This window comes from Haliotis rufescens, unplaced genomic scaffold (assembly GCF_023055435.1).
Source record: "Haliotis rufescens isolate VD_foot unplaced genomic scaffold, xgHalRufe1.0.p SCAF_6, whole genome shotgun sequence".
Lineage (NCBI taxonomy): Eukaryota > Metazoa > Mollusca > Gastropoda > Lepetellida > Haliotidae > Haliotis > Haliotis rufescens.
The window spans coordinates 46,190,162-46,206,740 of record NW_025964334.1 but is presented as its reverse complement, the minus strand read 5'-3'; the positions used below and the strand labels follow the sequence as shown (position 1 = coordinate 46,206,740).

The following is a 16,579-nucleotide window of genomic DNA, read 5'->3' as shown; positions in this document are numbered from 1 at the left end:
TACGCGACGCAAGTTTAGCGCGATTTATACTGGTTTACGTAGACAGGAACCCAGTCCAAATATTTTTCATAAGGGAGGTAACCATTTCTGTAAGTATTTTAAAACTATTTTGGAAACAAACATCGTGTGATAAATTGACGCAGATCATCCTTACGCAGATATAGTCATATCATAGCACAAATTTTCATCAGCAGTGTTTCATTGTTCAAGAGCCGAGTTTCGGTCCAGTTCGACCTTTGTTGATTGCACTGAGGACAGCAATGAAAATAGTGATAGGTATTATGCAATGAATTATCTGTATATGCCGTGCATGTTTCTCAATCCTTATGACGAAGTTACGTAAAAAAACTGACGAGGCAAGACCCGAGGAAGGTTTGGCCTGTGCCTCTCTTCTGATGCGGCCACGTGATCAGTTTGTGATTTACCGCGATATGACGTCATGCTAGGGGAATCCCCTATTCAAGTTTCACATCGTTTTGTCCGTGTTGCCAGGAATAGGCCTTGTACACATGTCACGCATTGACTATCATCACCTGACAAAAATACCCCCTTTGAATATTGTCTCACACGAACGTCGAAAGAAAGTAAGTTGGTATTCCCGGTGATGCTAAAATTAGAAATGTGATTTCCTGGAAATCGTGGCGTGATTAACGACGCAACGAACAACTGTGTGCAACATATTGCTTTTGGACTATACACCCAAAGGATAATCACTTTCAACAGGAATTGTACTAAACTGAATATCTTTTCTAGATGATTTAGCTATCTGTTGAGCAGAGATGAGCAGCCAACAAGTTGTTCCACTTTACTGTGTTATTTGTTCAAAGCAATTTAGTGGTGCTTTACCAGCTCAGCAGCATTTCATCAGTGAAGCGCACAGGAAAAAAGAAGACCAGATTAAAAATTCCGTGTTTCAGGGAAACACAAGACCATACTGGTGTGAGCCATGCAATGTCCAATGTAACACAGCTGAACAGTTTCAACAACACATTGTCAGCCCTAGACACACAGAGACTGTAAGAAGAAGTTTAGGTTTCGCATACCAAGCTGCAACACCAGTTCAAAACCTTCTCCTTTCTGGGAGGGTACAGCATGTTGGTAGCAGTCCCACACAGGGGCTTAACCAGACAGTACCTTTCAAGATGTCCAGTGAAACCGCGAGAAAGGAATATGACTTTAATGGTTCTAGAGGTTATTGCCATCTCTGTGACATTGACTTGACCTCTCCACAACATGCCCGGCAACATCTCAGTGGATCCAAACATCAGAAGAAACAAAAACAGATGGAGGCTGGAGAGGACAACACCAATGTGTTGAAGTGTCAGATTTGCAATGTACCATTTACCAGTCTTGGCAATGCTCAGGAACATCTTGCAAGTGCAAAGCACTTGAAGAAGAAGAGAGAGATGGAGGGACAGGACAATGTTTTCAACAGTAGCTCTCCCCTGTATGGTGTTTCAAACATCTCACAGCCAAGTAACGCCCCTACAAGGTTGGGAATACCCCCCTCAGAGACAGGTACTGGACTGTTTGCTGATGTCCCAGTTTACAGCAACAGTAGTTCTATGCCTGAAACTAGACCAAGTCAAACAATGGCACCATTACTGACAACTAGTTCTACTCTAGTTGGAAACATGTTAGTATCTGATACTGTGAAAACTAGTTCTGGTGATGGTAATGAATACAATGTTCCTTATACTTTCAGTGGAAAGGAGGGTTACTGCAATGTCTGTCATGTGGATTTTACATCTCCTCAAAATGCCCAGCAACATCTTGATGGATCCCGACATAAGAAAGCAGAGAAGCAATGGAAATTTGGACAATCTGCCAGTGAGGTGCTCAAATGTGACTTGTGTAATGTTGTATTCTCCGGCCCTGAGAGTGCCCAACAACACTTTGACAGTGATAGACACAAGAAGAGGTCACAGCTGCCCACAACAAATTTCACACTTCAGGAGCAGGAGAAACCGCAGCTTTCCCAGAAAATGACCTTGGTAAATAACCCACTTGCAGCTCCAGGTGCTACCGTTCAGACCTGCCTGCCAATGAACATCCAGCTGGAGTCTAATTCTTTGACAGAACCCAAAGTGAGTCAGTTTCCAAAAGCTCCAAGTTTAGCTCAAATTATGCTTCCCACCGAAAACAAACTGACATATTCAGCTGGGCCAACAGGCTATTTGCCACAGACTGTAAGTAATCAGAATGAAGGTAGTCTGTGTTTATCTGTTCATGGAGGAACTTTGACAGATGTTCCAATTCTGGGTAGCTATTCATGTCTACAAAATCTAAACATGGTCAATCAACATGTCCCCGACATTACTGATCGTAATAATTCTAACAATTCATCAGAGAATACACAAATGCAAAGAACTCCTTTGTCTCAAGAAAACGTAACAGAAGAACAGGAATATATTTTTTATGAGAGCACTGGACGATGTAACATCTGCAAAATTGAACTGACGTCTCGTGAACATGCGAACCAACACCTCAGTGGTAAGAAGCATGCAAAAGCTAAAGGCTTGCATTCAGCAGGTACTGGTGATGTTTTGGTCAACAATGGTCCTGATGTCAGTGAGAGAACAGCTGGTGTCAAACCATCTACCAGTCCTCATCCACCATATCGGTTTGATGGCAACAGAGGATGGTGTAACGTCTGCAGCATCGAACTAACGTCTTCTCAACATGCACAACAGCATCTCAACGGTAAGAATCACACAAATGCTTTAGCACGATGGCAAGCAACAAACAGACATGAGGAATCAAAGGAGTCTGCAGAACGAAGGCTTTACGAGTTCAATGGAATGAGAGGCTTCTGCAATGTGTGTAACATTGAACTTACCTCTAAGGCACATGCTAGTCAACACTTAGCCGGGAAACCACATGAAAAGGCTGTACAGAGATTGAATTTGGTTGATGCAGTTGATGCACATAGAGACCCTTCTTCTGGAGTGTCCCAGCCTGGTGATGCGATGGAGGAGCCAGCGTATGTGTTTACTGGTGGAAGAGGGCGATGCTTTGTTTGTAACATAGAGCTCACATCTCCACAGCACGCCACCCAGCACCTTCAGGGTCGGAGTCACGCCAGGGCTGAGGAAAAGAGGAAGATGATCAACCAGAATGGAATACTGTCACTCCAGTGTAAGGTGTGTCTCAAGTCATTCAGTGGACAAGAAAGTGCTGCGCAGCATTATGCCTCTGCCAAACATATAAGCAAGGCAGGGCTGACCAAGGGTTCCTTGGATCAGGTCGGGATAGAAGCTGGGGGCCTGTACTCACCAGGCAGACAGAACTCGGTAGGCCATTCCCCACAAAACATCTATGTGTGTGAGGTATGCCAGTGCCAAGTGAACTCATTTGAACAGTTGTCAATCCATAAGAAAAGTCCCAAGCATCTACAGACTGTGGAAAAGAAGCAGCGATATGTCGCTGTGGCTCTATCGGCTTATGGTGATGAAAATAGCAGAGAGTCTAGTGTTGAAGATAGTCAGGAAAAGACAGAATCCAAGCAGGGGAGCTACAAGGATGTCTGGGAAGCTCTTCGTACAGGAGAAGTCACTGCAGTCCAAGGCGTAACTCCAAATACTGAAGTGAAGGAAATAATCTCTTCAGTTTCCAGGAGAGTTCCTATCACTACAGCATCAAATGTCAGTTCCGATCTAGTCGGACCCTGGGAACATCTTAATACTGATGGGAGACAGTCTACAAGAGTGAGTGAAGCTGGTTTGGGTGTGAGAAAGTTATCAAGTACAAATAGTGCCAGCAAAACACTTAGCACGGAGCGAGAACGAAGCCCAGGAATGTCGGCTGCAGCCGAGGAAACGTATTCCAAGGACAACAGAATTAACACAGAAATAACTCCTTTAAGAAATGTTATCCCCAAAAGCACTACATTAGCTAAACTAGGCATGGGCAGGGGATCCACCATTGTCAACCCAACCATTACCACAACAGATGCGATGCCTCTGAGGATGAGAACAGCAGCGATCACTCAACCGACATGTACCGACGTTGGAGACACTGATGACTTCCAAGATAATGTCAAGGGATCAGGTGGAAGTAGGCGACCCAACACTCACAACCCGCTAAAAAACCAGACCACTGTCCGAAACAGAGGAAATAAAGTTCCTCTTGATGTGTTTGAAAACCTGGATTCAGATGAAGAAGAATCTACTCGAAGTAAGACATTGCCATTGGATGATGACCTGCCTGGTGGTGAGGCTGACAGTTTAATCAGTTACAACACAAATGCTAGCAGTATTCTCAATGATGGACCACATGTTTCTATGGGCTCCAGTACCACTGATCACAACCATTCCATAGCTCCAAGACAAGATAGAAACATGTCTCTCCTGACAGATGCTGAGTCAAGTATCTGTCCATCCTCTAATTTTGAGCTGCTCAGTGGCCATGTTGGTATAGGTGCAATACCAAAGGTGCCACCAAAGAACCCTTTTAGTGGATATTACAAATTTTACTGTGACATCTGTAATCGGCCGATGAACACAGATAAAGACTACCAGGCTCACCTGGAGAGTCGAGCTCATCGACAGCGGGCAGCGGAAGTGGAGGCTCCCCGGGTGAACCTGGGACAGATACAGAGGGTGCTCAGTATCGATGATGCGGAGGAAGCAGCCTATCATGTGACCAACACCATGCCTCGCAGCTACCAGGTGGATCTGTTCTGCAAAACCATGGAAGGCGACAAGGTCATCTTCTTGCCAACAGGTGAGTCAGTGGTTTTCTCGTTCAACGCTTCAGCATTAGAAATTGGTACTATTAGTCCTGTACTCCTTGCCATACTGCCCATACTGCCCAATAATTAAGGCATCATAAGGATAAATAGAAATTTGCCATTTTAAAGGGTTTTGCTATATGTTATCATTATAAGGACTAGTGGACTAAAAATGTAAGTTTCTAACACTGCTGTTTTCTTTAAATCTCATACTGCAAAACTGTTTAATTCCCATTTTCCAGTATCTGTATCAAATGCATTGGAAACAAATATTTGACTATGCTAATTTAAACATGTTAAAGATAGACCTGCACTACCATGCTGGCCTAATCAGCTGTCCAGTGTGTTATATCTCCCGGCCGTTGTGTGCCGCCAAGCCTTCTTGAAAGATGTTTGCCTGATCATTAACAGACATGGGGAGGGAATTTATTGGTGATATCGACGATTGTTTCAATCAGGAGAAGACTGTCATTCTTTAGTTTTAGTATTAATCGTGCTATAAGATATTGGATACTCTCGGATGTCACGATGCAACATGACATGTTTGCTGCTGCAGGGACTGGGAAGACGCTGGTGTCGGTGATGACGCTGAGCTGTATGCTGCAACGGAACCCACGGCGCCCAGTTTTGTTCCTGGTGGACAAGGTGTTGTTGGTGCTGCAGCAGTCAAAGTATATCACCAATGAACTTGGGAATCGGAAGTACAAGCGGTAAGTAGTCTCTGTATATTTCTGTGTACAAAAGTCACAGTATGCACTGACACTTATATCTTCTTATATGATATTTTGCCAGAATGTTGATGCCGTAAGATACCCTCAATAGTTGTGTCCCCTAGCCATACAAGGACCAGCTATTTGTTGGCTGTTGTCAATAATTTGTCCTAATTAATGTCTTTGGTGTGTAACCAAAGCTTGAGGGTAAACGTCTACTACCTGCTTCATATGGAGCTTTCTTCCCACTTGAAATAATGCACTTTGAAATATAGAAATGCAGAATTACGCCCAACAGAGTTAATGTATACATTGTAAAGGTACTTCAGACATTGATGTATTATCGGTTATCATCCATATTCCGGTCAGTGAAATCTCCCGCTATTGTACCTGTTGCTATCATGTGACACAGGATATGCTATCCTTACAAAATGGCCTCCATTCTGTAGTAGAAGGAAGATGCGCTGGAGATAGTGCAGTTTGTCTGCACCCTGCTTGAGTCCCATTGTGTCAGTAACCTGCTGGCCCACGGAGGACGTTGACTTCGCATACTTATCAAGAAGTCAACATGATATACTTGACAATGATGCTTTACAGTAGCTTTTTTGTTCTTTTGCATGCCCATTGTCACATGATCAGTGAACTGAGGAGAAAATCCAGTATTGCCACACAAGAATTCTGTTACCGATTTTGTTTACATCTCCAGAAACAGAATACAGACCTGCTTGAAGTGCTGAAGTCATGTTAAGGGTTAGAAAGTACACATGTACCAGCATGTCAATGCAATAGAATTTGTTAGCATAAATCCGCCTGTGCGTTAGCCACTCGTCAAATGCCTGAGTTCAGTAAAACATCTTTAGCTTAGCTATTTTAACATTACAATGTACTGAAAATGATGTTGACAGAAAAGTTTGGGACAGTAGACTCTAAAACACAGACAGTTAACTAAACTGAAATGCTTTTCCTACTGAGAGTTGTTAGTTTGCTGGTTGCTATGGCTACATAAAAGGTATAGACTTGTTTCTCTTTACCACAAAACTTTTAATAACAAATGCCAACTTTTCAACTTGATGTAAAAAAATGTAACTACAGAAAAGAAAATATTTGATGTTTGAGGTAACAGATACCAGCTTTACAGGGTTAGAACCGAACTCCAAAGCATTACTAGCCCAGGTAAGGATAATATGCCCTTGTAAGGGTAAAACGAGGTGGAAATTTGGAAATTTGTTCTGGCCCACAGCACTTTGTACTAGCCCCAGGCTAGCAGGCTAGTGTTAAGTTCTAACCCTGCTTTAAACAAATATTAGTACTTAATGTTCTTCAACATTATTATTTTACCAAAAAGGATTTGCATATACGAAAGGCATCAAAAGGGTGTAGCACAGTTATTACATAAGTTAGCATGAAGTGGGCACCTTTAAAGAAGAGTACTCAAGTCTTGCAAGGTTTTGTTCTACAGTCCATGTCGCTATTACGACGTCACACTCATTGTGATGCAGAAAATATGTCACAGTCAGCTATAGAAAAGCTCAAATTTCAAGCTGAACGATACTCTCTCAATTTCTATCGAGTTTTCTGCACAAAATGTATTGCTACACATACTTTGAATGTTGTGGTTACCACAAATCTGCATTTTATAAGTGAGTGAGTGAGTATGGTTTTACGCTGCTTTTAGCAATATTCGAGCAATATCACGGCAAGGCACACCAGAAATGTGCTTCACACATTGTACCCATGTCGGTTATCGAACCCGGGTCTTCGGCGTGACGAGCGAATGCTTTAACCACAAGGCTACCCGACGGCCCCTGCATTTTATAAGCTATAGTTGTACAAATAATTATTTTAAATCCCTGCTGACATTGACTGAGAAAGAAGTACTTAACTATTTGTGGTCGATAAAATCAGCCGTTTCAATCAGAGGTGGTAATTGTCATTTGATACCTCTGATTGACCAATCAGAATTGAGTATTTCCCAAATTCATGGTAGAATACCATGTTACTTCCAGCATGACAAGTGATGGGGAGGAGCAGGAGCGTGAGCTGAAGATAGCCACACTGTGTGGGAACATACTGCCTCCAGACACCACGCCCCTCTACAAGCATGACGTCATCGTCAGCACGGCAGGTACATGCTGCACACTTGTTAAGTGGAAACACTTTACTATAACTCTTTGATGTATGGAGTGTTAGAAATTATTTTGTAGTTTGACTAGTCTCCTTCTACTTACTAGTCGACTATTGTTAATTTTGAACTTTTAAAAACCCCTATTTCTTCACACTTATCAACCTATGCTAACTGTGATATATCTGTGCTGTAGGCTATCTGTGATATATCTGTGTTGTAGCCTAACTGTGATATATCTGTGTTGTAGGCTAACTGTGATATATCTGTGTTGTAGCCTAACTGTGATATATCTGTGTTGTAGCCTAACTATGATATATCTGTGTTGTAGCCTAACTGTGATATATCTGTGTTGTAGCCTAACTGTGATATATCTGTGTTGTAGCCTAACTGTGATATATCTGTGTTGTAGCCTAACTGTAATATATCTGTGTTGTAGCCTAACTATGATATATCTGTGTTGTAGCCTAACTGTGATATATCTGTGTTGTAGCCTAACTGTGATATATCTGTGTTGTAGCCTAACTGTGATATATCTGTGTTGTAGCCTAACTGTAATATATCTGTGTTGTAGCCTAACTGTGATATATCTGTGTTGTAGGGTAACTGTGACATATCTGTGTTTTGGGGTAACTGATATATCTGTGTTGTGGGCTAACTGTGATATATATCTGTGTTGTAGGCTAACTGTGATATATCTGTGTTGTAGACTGTGATATATACGTGTTGTAGACTAACTGTGTTATATCTGTGTTGTAACCTAACAGTGTTATATATCCTTGTTGTAGCCTAACTGTGATATATCTGTGTTGTGGGCTAACTGTGATATATCTGTGTTGTGGGCTAACTGTGATATATCTGTGTTGTAGGGTAACTGTGACATATCTGTGTTGTGGGGTAACTGATATATCTGTGTTGTGGGCTAACTGTGATATATCTGTGCTGTAGGCTATCTGTGATATATATATCTGTGTTGTAACCTAACAGTGTTATATATCCTTGTTGTAGCCTAACTATGATATATCTGTGTTGTAGCCTAACTGTGATATATCTGTGTTGTAGCCTAACTGTGATATATCTGTGTTGTAGCCTAACTGTGATATATCTGTGTTGTAGCCTAACTGTAATATATCTGTGTTGTAGCCTAACTATGATATATCTGTGTTGTAGCCTAACTGTGATATATCTGTGTTGTAGCCTAACTGTGATATATCTGTGTTGTAGCCTAACTATGATATATCTGTGTTGTAGCCTAACTGTGATATATCTGTGTTGTAGCCTAACTGTGATATATCTGTGTTGTAGCCTAACTATGATATATCTGTGTTGTAGCCTAACAGTGTTATATATCCTTGTTGTAGCCTAACTGTGATATATCTGTGTTGTAGCCTAACTGTGATATATCTGTGTTGTAGCCTAACTGTAATATATCTGTGTTGTAGCCTAACTGTGATATATCTGTGTTGTAGCCTAACTGTGATATATCTGTGTTGTAGCCTAACTGTGATATATCTGTGTTGTAGCCTAACTGTGATATATCTGTGTTGTAGCCTAACTGTGATATATCTGTGTTGTAGCCTAACTATGATATATCTGTGTTGTAGCCTAACAGTGTTATATATCCTTGTTGTAGCCTAACTGTGATATATCTGTGTTGTAGCCTAACTGTGATATATCTGTGTTGTAGCCTAACTATGATATATCTGTGTTGTAGCCTAACTGTGATATATCTGTGTTGTAGCCTAACTGTGATATATCTGTGTTGTAGCCTAACTGTGATATACATGTATCTGTGTTGTGGGCTAACTGTGATATATCTGTGTTGTAGGGTAACTGTGATATATCTGTGTTGTAGGGTAACTGTGATATATCTGTGTTGTGGGCTAACTGTGATATATCTGTGTTGTAGGGTAACTGTGACATATCTGTGTTGTAGCCTAACTGTGATATATCTGTGTTGTAGCCTAACTGTGATATATCTGTGTTGTAGCCTAACTGTGATATACATGTATCTGTGTTGTGGGCTAACTGTGATATATCTGTGTTGTAGGGTAACTGTGATATATCTGTGTTGTAGGGTAACTGTGATATATCTGTGTTGTGGGCTAACTGTGATATACATGTATCTGTGTTGTGGGCTAACTGTGATATATCTGTGTTGTAGGGTAACTGTGATATATCTGTGTTGTAGGGTAACTGTGATATATCTGTGTTGTGGGCTAACTGTGATATATCTGTGTTGTAGGGTAACTGTGACATATCTGTGTTGTAGCCTAACTGTGATATATCTGTGTTGTAGCCTAACTGTGATATATCTGTGTTGTAGCCTAACTGTGATATACATGTATCTGTGTTGTGGGCTAACTGTGATATATCTGTGTTGTAGGGTAACTGTGATATATCTGTGTTGTAGGGTAACTGTGATATATCTGTGTTGTGGGCTAACTGTGATATACATGTATCTGTGTTGTGGGGTAACTGATATATCTGTGCTGTAGGCTAACTGTGATATATCTGTGTTGTAGCCTAACTGTGATATATCTGTGTTGTAGCCTAACTGTGATATATCTGTGTTGTGGGCTAACTGTGATATACATGTATCTGTGTTGTGGGCTAACTGTGATATATCTGTGTTGTAGGGTAACTGTGATATATCTGTGTTGTAGGGTAACTGTGATATATCTGTGTTGTGGGCTAACTGTGATATATCTGTGTTGTAGGGTAACTGTGACATATCTGTGTTGTGGGGTAACTGATATATCTGTGTTGTGGGCTAACTGTGATATATCTGTGCTGTAGGCTATCTGTGATATATATATCTGTGTTGTAGCCTAACTGTGATATATCTGTGTTGTAGCCTAACTGTGATATATCTGTGTTGTGGGCTAACTGTGATATATATCTGTGTTGTAGGCTAACTGTGATATATCTGTGTTGTAGACTGTGATATATACGTGTTGTAGACTAACTGTGTTATATCTGTGTTGTAACCTAACAGTGTTATATATACTTGTTGTAGCCTAACTGTGATATATCTGTGTTCTGGGCTAACTGTGATATATCTGTGTTGTGGGCTAACTGTGATATATCTGTGTTGTAGGGTAACTGTGACATATCTGTGTTGTGGGGTAACTGATATATCTGTGTTGTGGGCTAACTGTGATATATATCTGTGTTGCAGGCTAACTGTGATATATCTGTGTTGTAGACTGTGATATATACGTGTTGTAGACTAACTGTGTTATATCTGTGTTGTAACCTAACAGTGTTATATATCCTTGTTGTAGTCTATCTGTTGTATATCTGTGTTGTAGCCTATGCTGACAATCTACTACTGAAGCAGCAGCTGCGCTGGGAAGACTTCTCACTGGTTGTGTTTGATGAAGCTCATCACTGTGCCAAGAATCACCCCTTCAATCGCCTCCTGGAGGCGTACCACCGCCCATGCCAGCCAGAACACAGACCCAAAGTGCTAGGTCTGACCGCCTCCCCTGCGGGGCGCGACAGTGTAGAGAGCACGGTCAGCATGCTGCACGAGTTATTCCATAACCTTGGGGGAGCCAGCATTGCCATCGTCCAGGGAGATTGTGTGGGAGAACTGAAGCGCTATCAGTCAAGTGCTAAGCTGAAGATCAACTATGAGCCGTTTTCGGATGAAGAAAGAGCTTTCCGGAAGACACTGTTGGTGTACATTTACCAGTGTTACTTGAAGCTGTCGGAGTTGTGCACTATTGACACTGACTGTCAGTGGGGAGTGGAGAGGATGCAGGGAGAAGACTTGGAAGACTTGGTAGAGCGATTGGACAATGCTGCTACTGAAAGGTTTGTCCGAGCTCTTGGGAACTGCCAGGCCAAATCCCAGCAACCACAAGTCAAAATGAATATGGACTTCCTTGTCAATCATTGCAAGATACTTTTAATTGCGCTGTCTGATTTGGATGTTGTTGGGATACCCACAGCTGTAGCTGACCTGAAGACGTTCGACCAGACTCCAGCACAGAGTGGCTTCCAGCACGCTCAGGGGATGGGGATACAGTGTGAAGAGCTGCAAGATGCCATGAGAAGAGCTGCTCACTCAGCTCATGTCCAGCAGGAGTTTGATGACAACCCTCTTCATATCACTCTGTACACACAGTTACTCACTACTCTCACCAATGATAAATACATCAACTGGAAAGCTGGCAGAAATGCAATGGCCTTGATTCTCGTCCGGGAGCGAGCACATGCACACAGACTGAGCAATTTCCTGAAGCAGACACAATTTGCATCAGCCAACAGTCTGAAGATCACATCGGTGGTTGGCCATGGATCTGGTCAGGCTGATGGTGGCATGAAGGTGAAGCAGCAGAAGAAGGTGCTTGATGGAGTGAAGAGCAAGAAGTATAACATCATCGTAGCCACATCTGTAGCAGAGGAAGGCGTGGATATCCCCGAGTGTGAGCTGGTGGTCTGCATGAACCCGCCCAACACAGTCACCACGCTTGTACAGATGCGGGGACGGGCCAGGAAGAAGGACAGCCACTTTGTCATCCTGTGTAAGAGCAGTGATGAGAAAGACAAGATCCAGAATATTCTTCGGCGGGAACAGTTCATGATGAAAGCTGCTGAGCATTGTGTGCAGGAGTGATGTCCATGTACAACAGTCTAGCCTGGAGGCAGGGATTGTCCATGTACGACAGTCTAGCCCGGAGGCAGGGATTGTCCATGTACGACAGTCTAGCCCGGAGGCAGGGATTGTCCATGTACGACAGTCTAGCCCGGAGGCAGGGATTGTCCATGTACGACAGTCTAGCCCGGAGGCAGGGATTGTCCATGTACGACAGTCTAGCCCGGAGGCAGGGATTGTCCATGTACGACAGTCTAGCCTGGAGGCAGGGATTGTCCATGTACGACAGTCTAGCCTGGAGGCAGGGATTGTCCATGTACGACAGTCTAGCCTGGAGGCAGGGATTGTCCATGACAAGAACATTTTGTTATTTTGTTGTGTTATATATATATGCCTCAATTAGAGAATATAAAACTTTCCTACTTATTTGAGAATGAATTTTTGAGCAGATTTTGCTATTTAACATGTGGAACAGGGGTAGACACCATTGTTCATATCCAACTGGTCCACACATCATTTTGCACAAATGAGTAACGTGGAGTAACTAGATTTTAGGATAAAACCACTGGTCCCTCTAGAGTTTCATTTGTCTTGGACTAATGGCCTAGTGTCCGTGTCTCTCCCTGTGGGATAGAATTGCTGGTCCTTCAAAGACAGACATTATGCTGGGCTCAGTTTGGGGCCAGTATTTCAGGCACAAACTAGAGGGATTTTTTCCAGTTGTCATTCTTATGCCAGAATGCTGTTTCTCATGTCAGCATTGCTTGTAACCATATTTGTTTTATCAAGTTCACTTGGAACGCATACTTTGCTTGTTTTGTTATTGTTCACAGAGTGAAAACCCTGGCATGGCATTGTCATGGACACAGTTTCATGTTAAGACTAATTATTTGTTTCATATTAAATGGTGTAAAAAAATATTTTTGTCTGATTTTATTTCCTCCTAACTTGACAACACTTGTTCATACCACACACTTTCTGTGAAACGTGACTAGTATTAGTTTAGCCTGAATTTGACCTCCACCCCCCGGTTGTTGTATCTCGTGTCAACTGTCATGTCGAATGTTATTGACTTTAGGGAATATGTTCCAATGTTAGGGACTTGTGGCTCATGGCATGTCAAGGTCTCTAGATTAAGACATGAATGGGTTCCTGTGTTGAAAATGTTTTGGTGAAGATAAGTCTATCAGGGCTCCAGATAACTTTTTGAGCAGTGTTGAGTTTTTACTTGAAGGTTTCTATTTTAATTGGGTTACATGTATTACATTTCTCATTATTTCTTCACTCATCTATTCATCACTCTATTGGGTTTTAAAATAAATAAAATAATGTTTTAGATATATATAAGGGTTCTAACTAAAGGCTTGACTTGGAAAGTAACTTAGCTCATAATTGTGCTTCAGAAATTAGCTCCATTGTACACATGCTGAAAAAGCTTCATTGAGTATTTACGCATGCTGTTTTTATACATCATGTTTTTCATTTAATGCATCGGTTTCTGTACACAAGTTAATGAAAGTAATTGGGTTTTTAATATTTTATTTGGGGGGGGGGGGGGTATTTTATGCAAATATGCTGCTTATCTGAAGCTCTGGTCGATGGTCATGGTGAGCTTTAAAGGTTTGTAAAACCTGTTTATGTCATTGTCAGGTTTTGAGACATGGTTACTTCTACAGGCATGAGACTTTATGTTTGCTTTTCTACAGCCTCAAATGTTAATGGCATATCTATCAAAATCTTTTTACGGTTGATGTGATTTGTTGTTTAATGCCACACTCAGCAATATTCCAGCTATATGCCTGCGGTCGTGAAATAATCTAATCTGGACCAGACAATCCAGTGATTTACCTAATGAGCATCGATTTACACAATTGGGACCACCCGATCCTGTTAGACGCCTCTTACGAAAAGCATTGGTTGCTGAAGACCAATTCTAACCCAGATCTTCACGGGACACAGTTGATGTGGACAGTGCCTTTAATATTCATTGCCAGCTACTCCTGCAATTTTACAACACAATCTTTAGACTTTTGATAGTTTGTGCATCTTAAAAAGTGGTCCAGAAGAAGTGGTGAAGATTTGCTTCAGATGTATGACCGTGACTACCGGTATATCTGTGTTTATGCCATGTGTGTGGTACATTATTGTGTTGGAATGATTACTGCAGTGGGCTGACGTTGTTCCACACCAGTGGGTTCATTGCTTGATTACTTATGTTTGTTTGTCTGCCTGTCAGGTTATGTCACAGGATGGAGAATATTTATTTTTTTGCTTTTGATCTGGAAAAGATACATCCAACCTATGATCAATAAAATAACATTTTGTTTGAAATGACTTCTGTTGGTATTTTATATGAAATTATTTGGAAAATATGTGTGTTATGATTTACAGAAAGTTATGTTTTTCGCATTAAAGACAATAATGGTACATTTATATAACACAACTATCCTTCGTTGTCACCAGATCAGAGTCTAGCCACATTGCAGTCTCTACTGGAGTATTCACAGTAAGCTGTGCATATTTGTGTTCTTGTTCATGCAATTTATCTACTGTTCGCCCCTTGGCTACCTATCAATAAACTTGTAGCACGGGTTGCGAGCGGTACCTTTGATCTTACTGTGCTGTATCATGGTAGTAAGAGCACGGTTTGTTAAAGATTATTACCATTGGCTGGTGCCAAGATCAGCAAGCCCCGCCTACTATCTTGAGAAATTTCAAACTTACAACAATGTTTCTTTAGTGTTGTACACAGTGTTCAAGAGTAATAACATAAATAAACAACAAAAAACAATAGAAATGTTTATAACTTTATTAAAAGATTACTATGTAATTGTCAAACATAAAAACAACTGGACACAGAACGCATAAATTTCTAATGTGCCTTTGAAAATTCCAAAGTTTACACTTGATTTCACAATTAGATTAAAAGTTAAAAAGGGTTCGAAGGCAGAAAGCATATGACGTCTTATTTAACGTCATATTATAAGTCACTATATTTTACACAAACTCGCACAATTTTGGAATGACCGTCGCAACCCGTGCTACAAGTCACTTACAATACCCACCTACTCGTTGTTTGGGCAGTAAGAGCACGGTTTGGCTCCGCCCCTCGGTCCTTTTGTCTGTCAATCAAATGCCAAGCCAAACCGTGCTCTTACTGCCCAAACAACTCGTCTTGGTGTGTTGTAACTATAACATAAATTGCGACAATATTTGTTTAAGATCTAAACAGATAGTAATTGAAAATCTAGTTTACCAAGTTGTGTTTGGCCAATGCTGAATAAATAATTAAAAACAATGTTTCATTGATATCTGGGGTATTTTGTAACCCTGTTGTATTTGCATGAACAAAAGTGATATTGTACCAAAGGGAAATATTTACATTATTATTTAAAGTATCTGTCTATTACGATTGAATACCCATCTTCACACCGTGAAGCCCCTCCATGACACGTGTCCTGTCTCCAATGAAACCTCTGGAAATATGTGTCCTATCTCAGATTCTCAGCCTTGCTCCTTGGAAAAAAAGGTTGGCTCCTAAAAACTTAGTCTTGGCTCCTACATTATCAATGTCAGGAGCTGCTTATCTCTCTAACAAAAAAAACAACTTTGATCGCTTGTTCATGTCAGCATGCTCGTCATGAAGTGATCCCACTCTCTGTGGACAGTGTTCACATGGTATGGAGGCTCCATTTACAGAAGTTTAGTCTGGTTTGGTGAACTTCTTCTTCACAGATGCCATTTTGCTCTTCTTGGTGAAAATTCAAACCGAAAAAGATGTTGACTTGTCCGGTATTGGGTGAGAAATAGAATTAAACAATGAAAAGGAGAAATATTTTGTTTGGAATATTGTCTACAATGAGTGCCGATCATGAACAAATTTTGAAAAAACTTCAATAATCCTCATTTACAAGAACATTTTGGTAGCAGTAAATATTTCACATTTTGGATGCTAGAACCACTGAATGGATTGAGATGGAACATGTTGTCAACAAGGCCATTAGTTCAAGACGATGAGTGACAGTGATGGGGTTGCCTTGAACAGAGTCAGCACAATGTGTGAGGACAGGCTGGACTGACATGTAGATATTTGCCACTTCCATGAAACCCTCAAGCATGGGTCAGGTGCTGACAAACCCATCTTCCCGAGGCAAGGGAGTTAACCGACTATAAAAGTCTGGTTTCCACCCTTGCTGAAGTAGGCTGGAATTTTGTTGTTTGATCGTAGGGCAAACTGAGATATATTTTGGCTGGACTAACAAGTCTATGCATTGTCCAATCAAAATCGCTTAACGAAATCAACATCTGGTTTGTAAATTACAGTGCAGATTTTGTTGAATTGCAGATTTGCAAAGCATGTGTACCGTCAGCTCAGTGTCAACAGATATTTCCCAAATGTTTTCATGTTT

General features: G+C 41.2%; 2 protein-coding genes across 2 annotated transcripts in view; both read left to right on the top strand.

Moving 5' to 3' along the window:
* Window positions 1-19: 19 nt before the first annotated feature.
* Window positions 20-16,579, top strand: part of LOC124142919 (dual specificity protein phosphatase 3-like) — a 28,486-nt gene continuing 11,926 nt past the window's right edge. Inside the window, exon 1 of the mRNA XM_046511638.2 lies at window positions 20-89. The gene's annotated coding sequence lies outside the window, so the exon portion shown is untranslated. The remainder of the gene's footprint in view (window positions 90-16,579) is intronic.
* LOC124142913 lies at window positions 72-14,501 on the top strand. Its single transcript, XM_046511630.2, has 4 exons — window positions 72-4,725; window positions 5,289-5,442; window positions 7,449-7,567; window positions 10,879-14,501. The coding sequence occupies exons 1-4, from the start codon at window positions 780-782 to the stop codon at window positions 12,189-12,191; spliced, it is 5,532 nt and encodes a 1,843-aa protein (XP_046367586.2). The 5' UTR covers window positions 72-779; the 3' UTR covers window positions 12,192-14,501.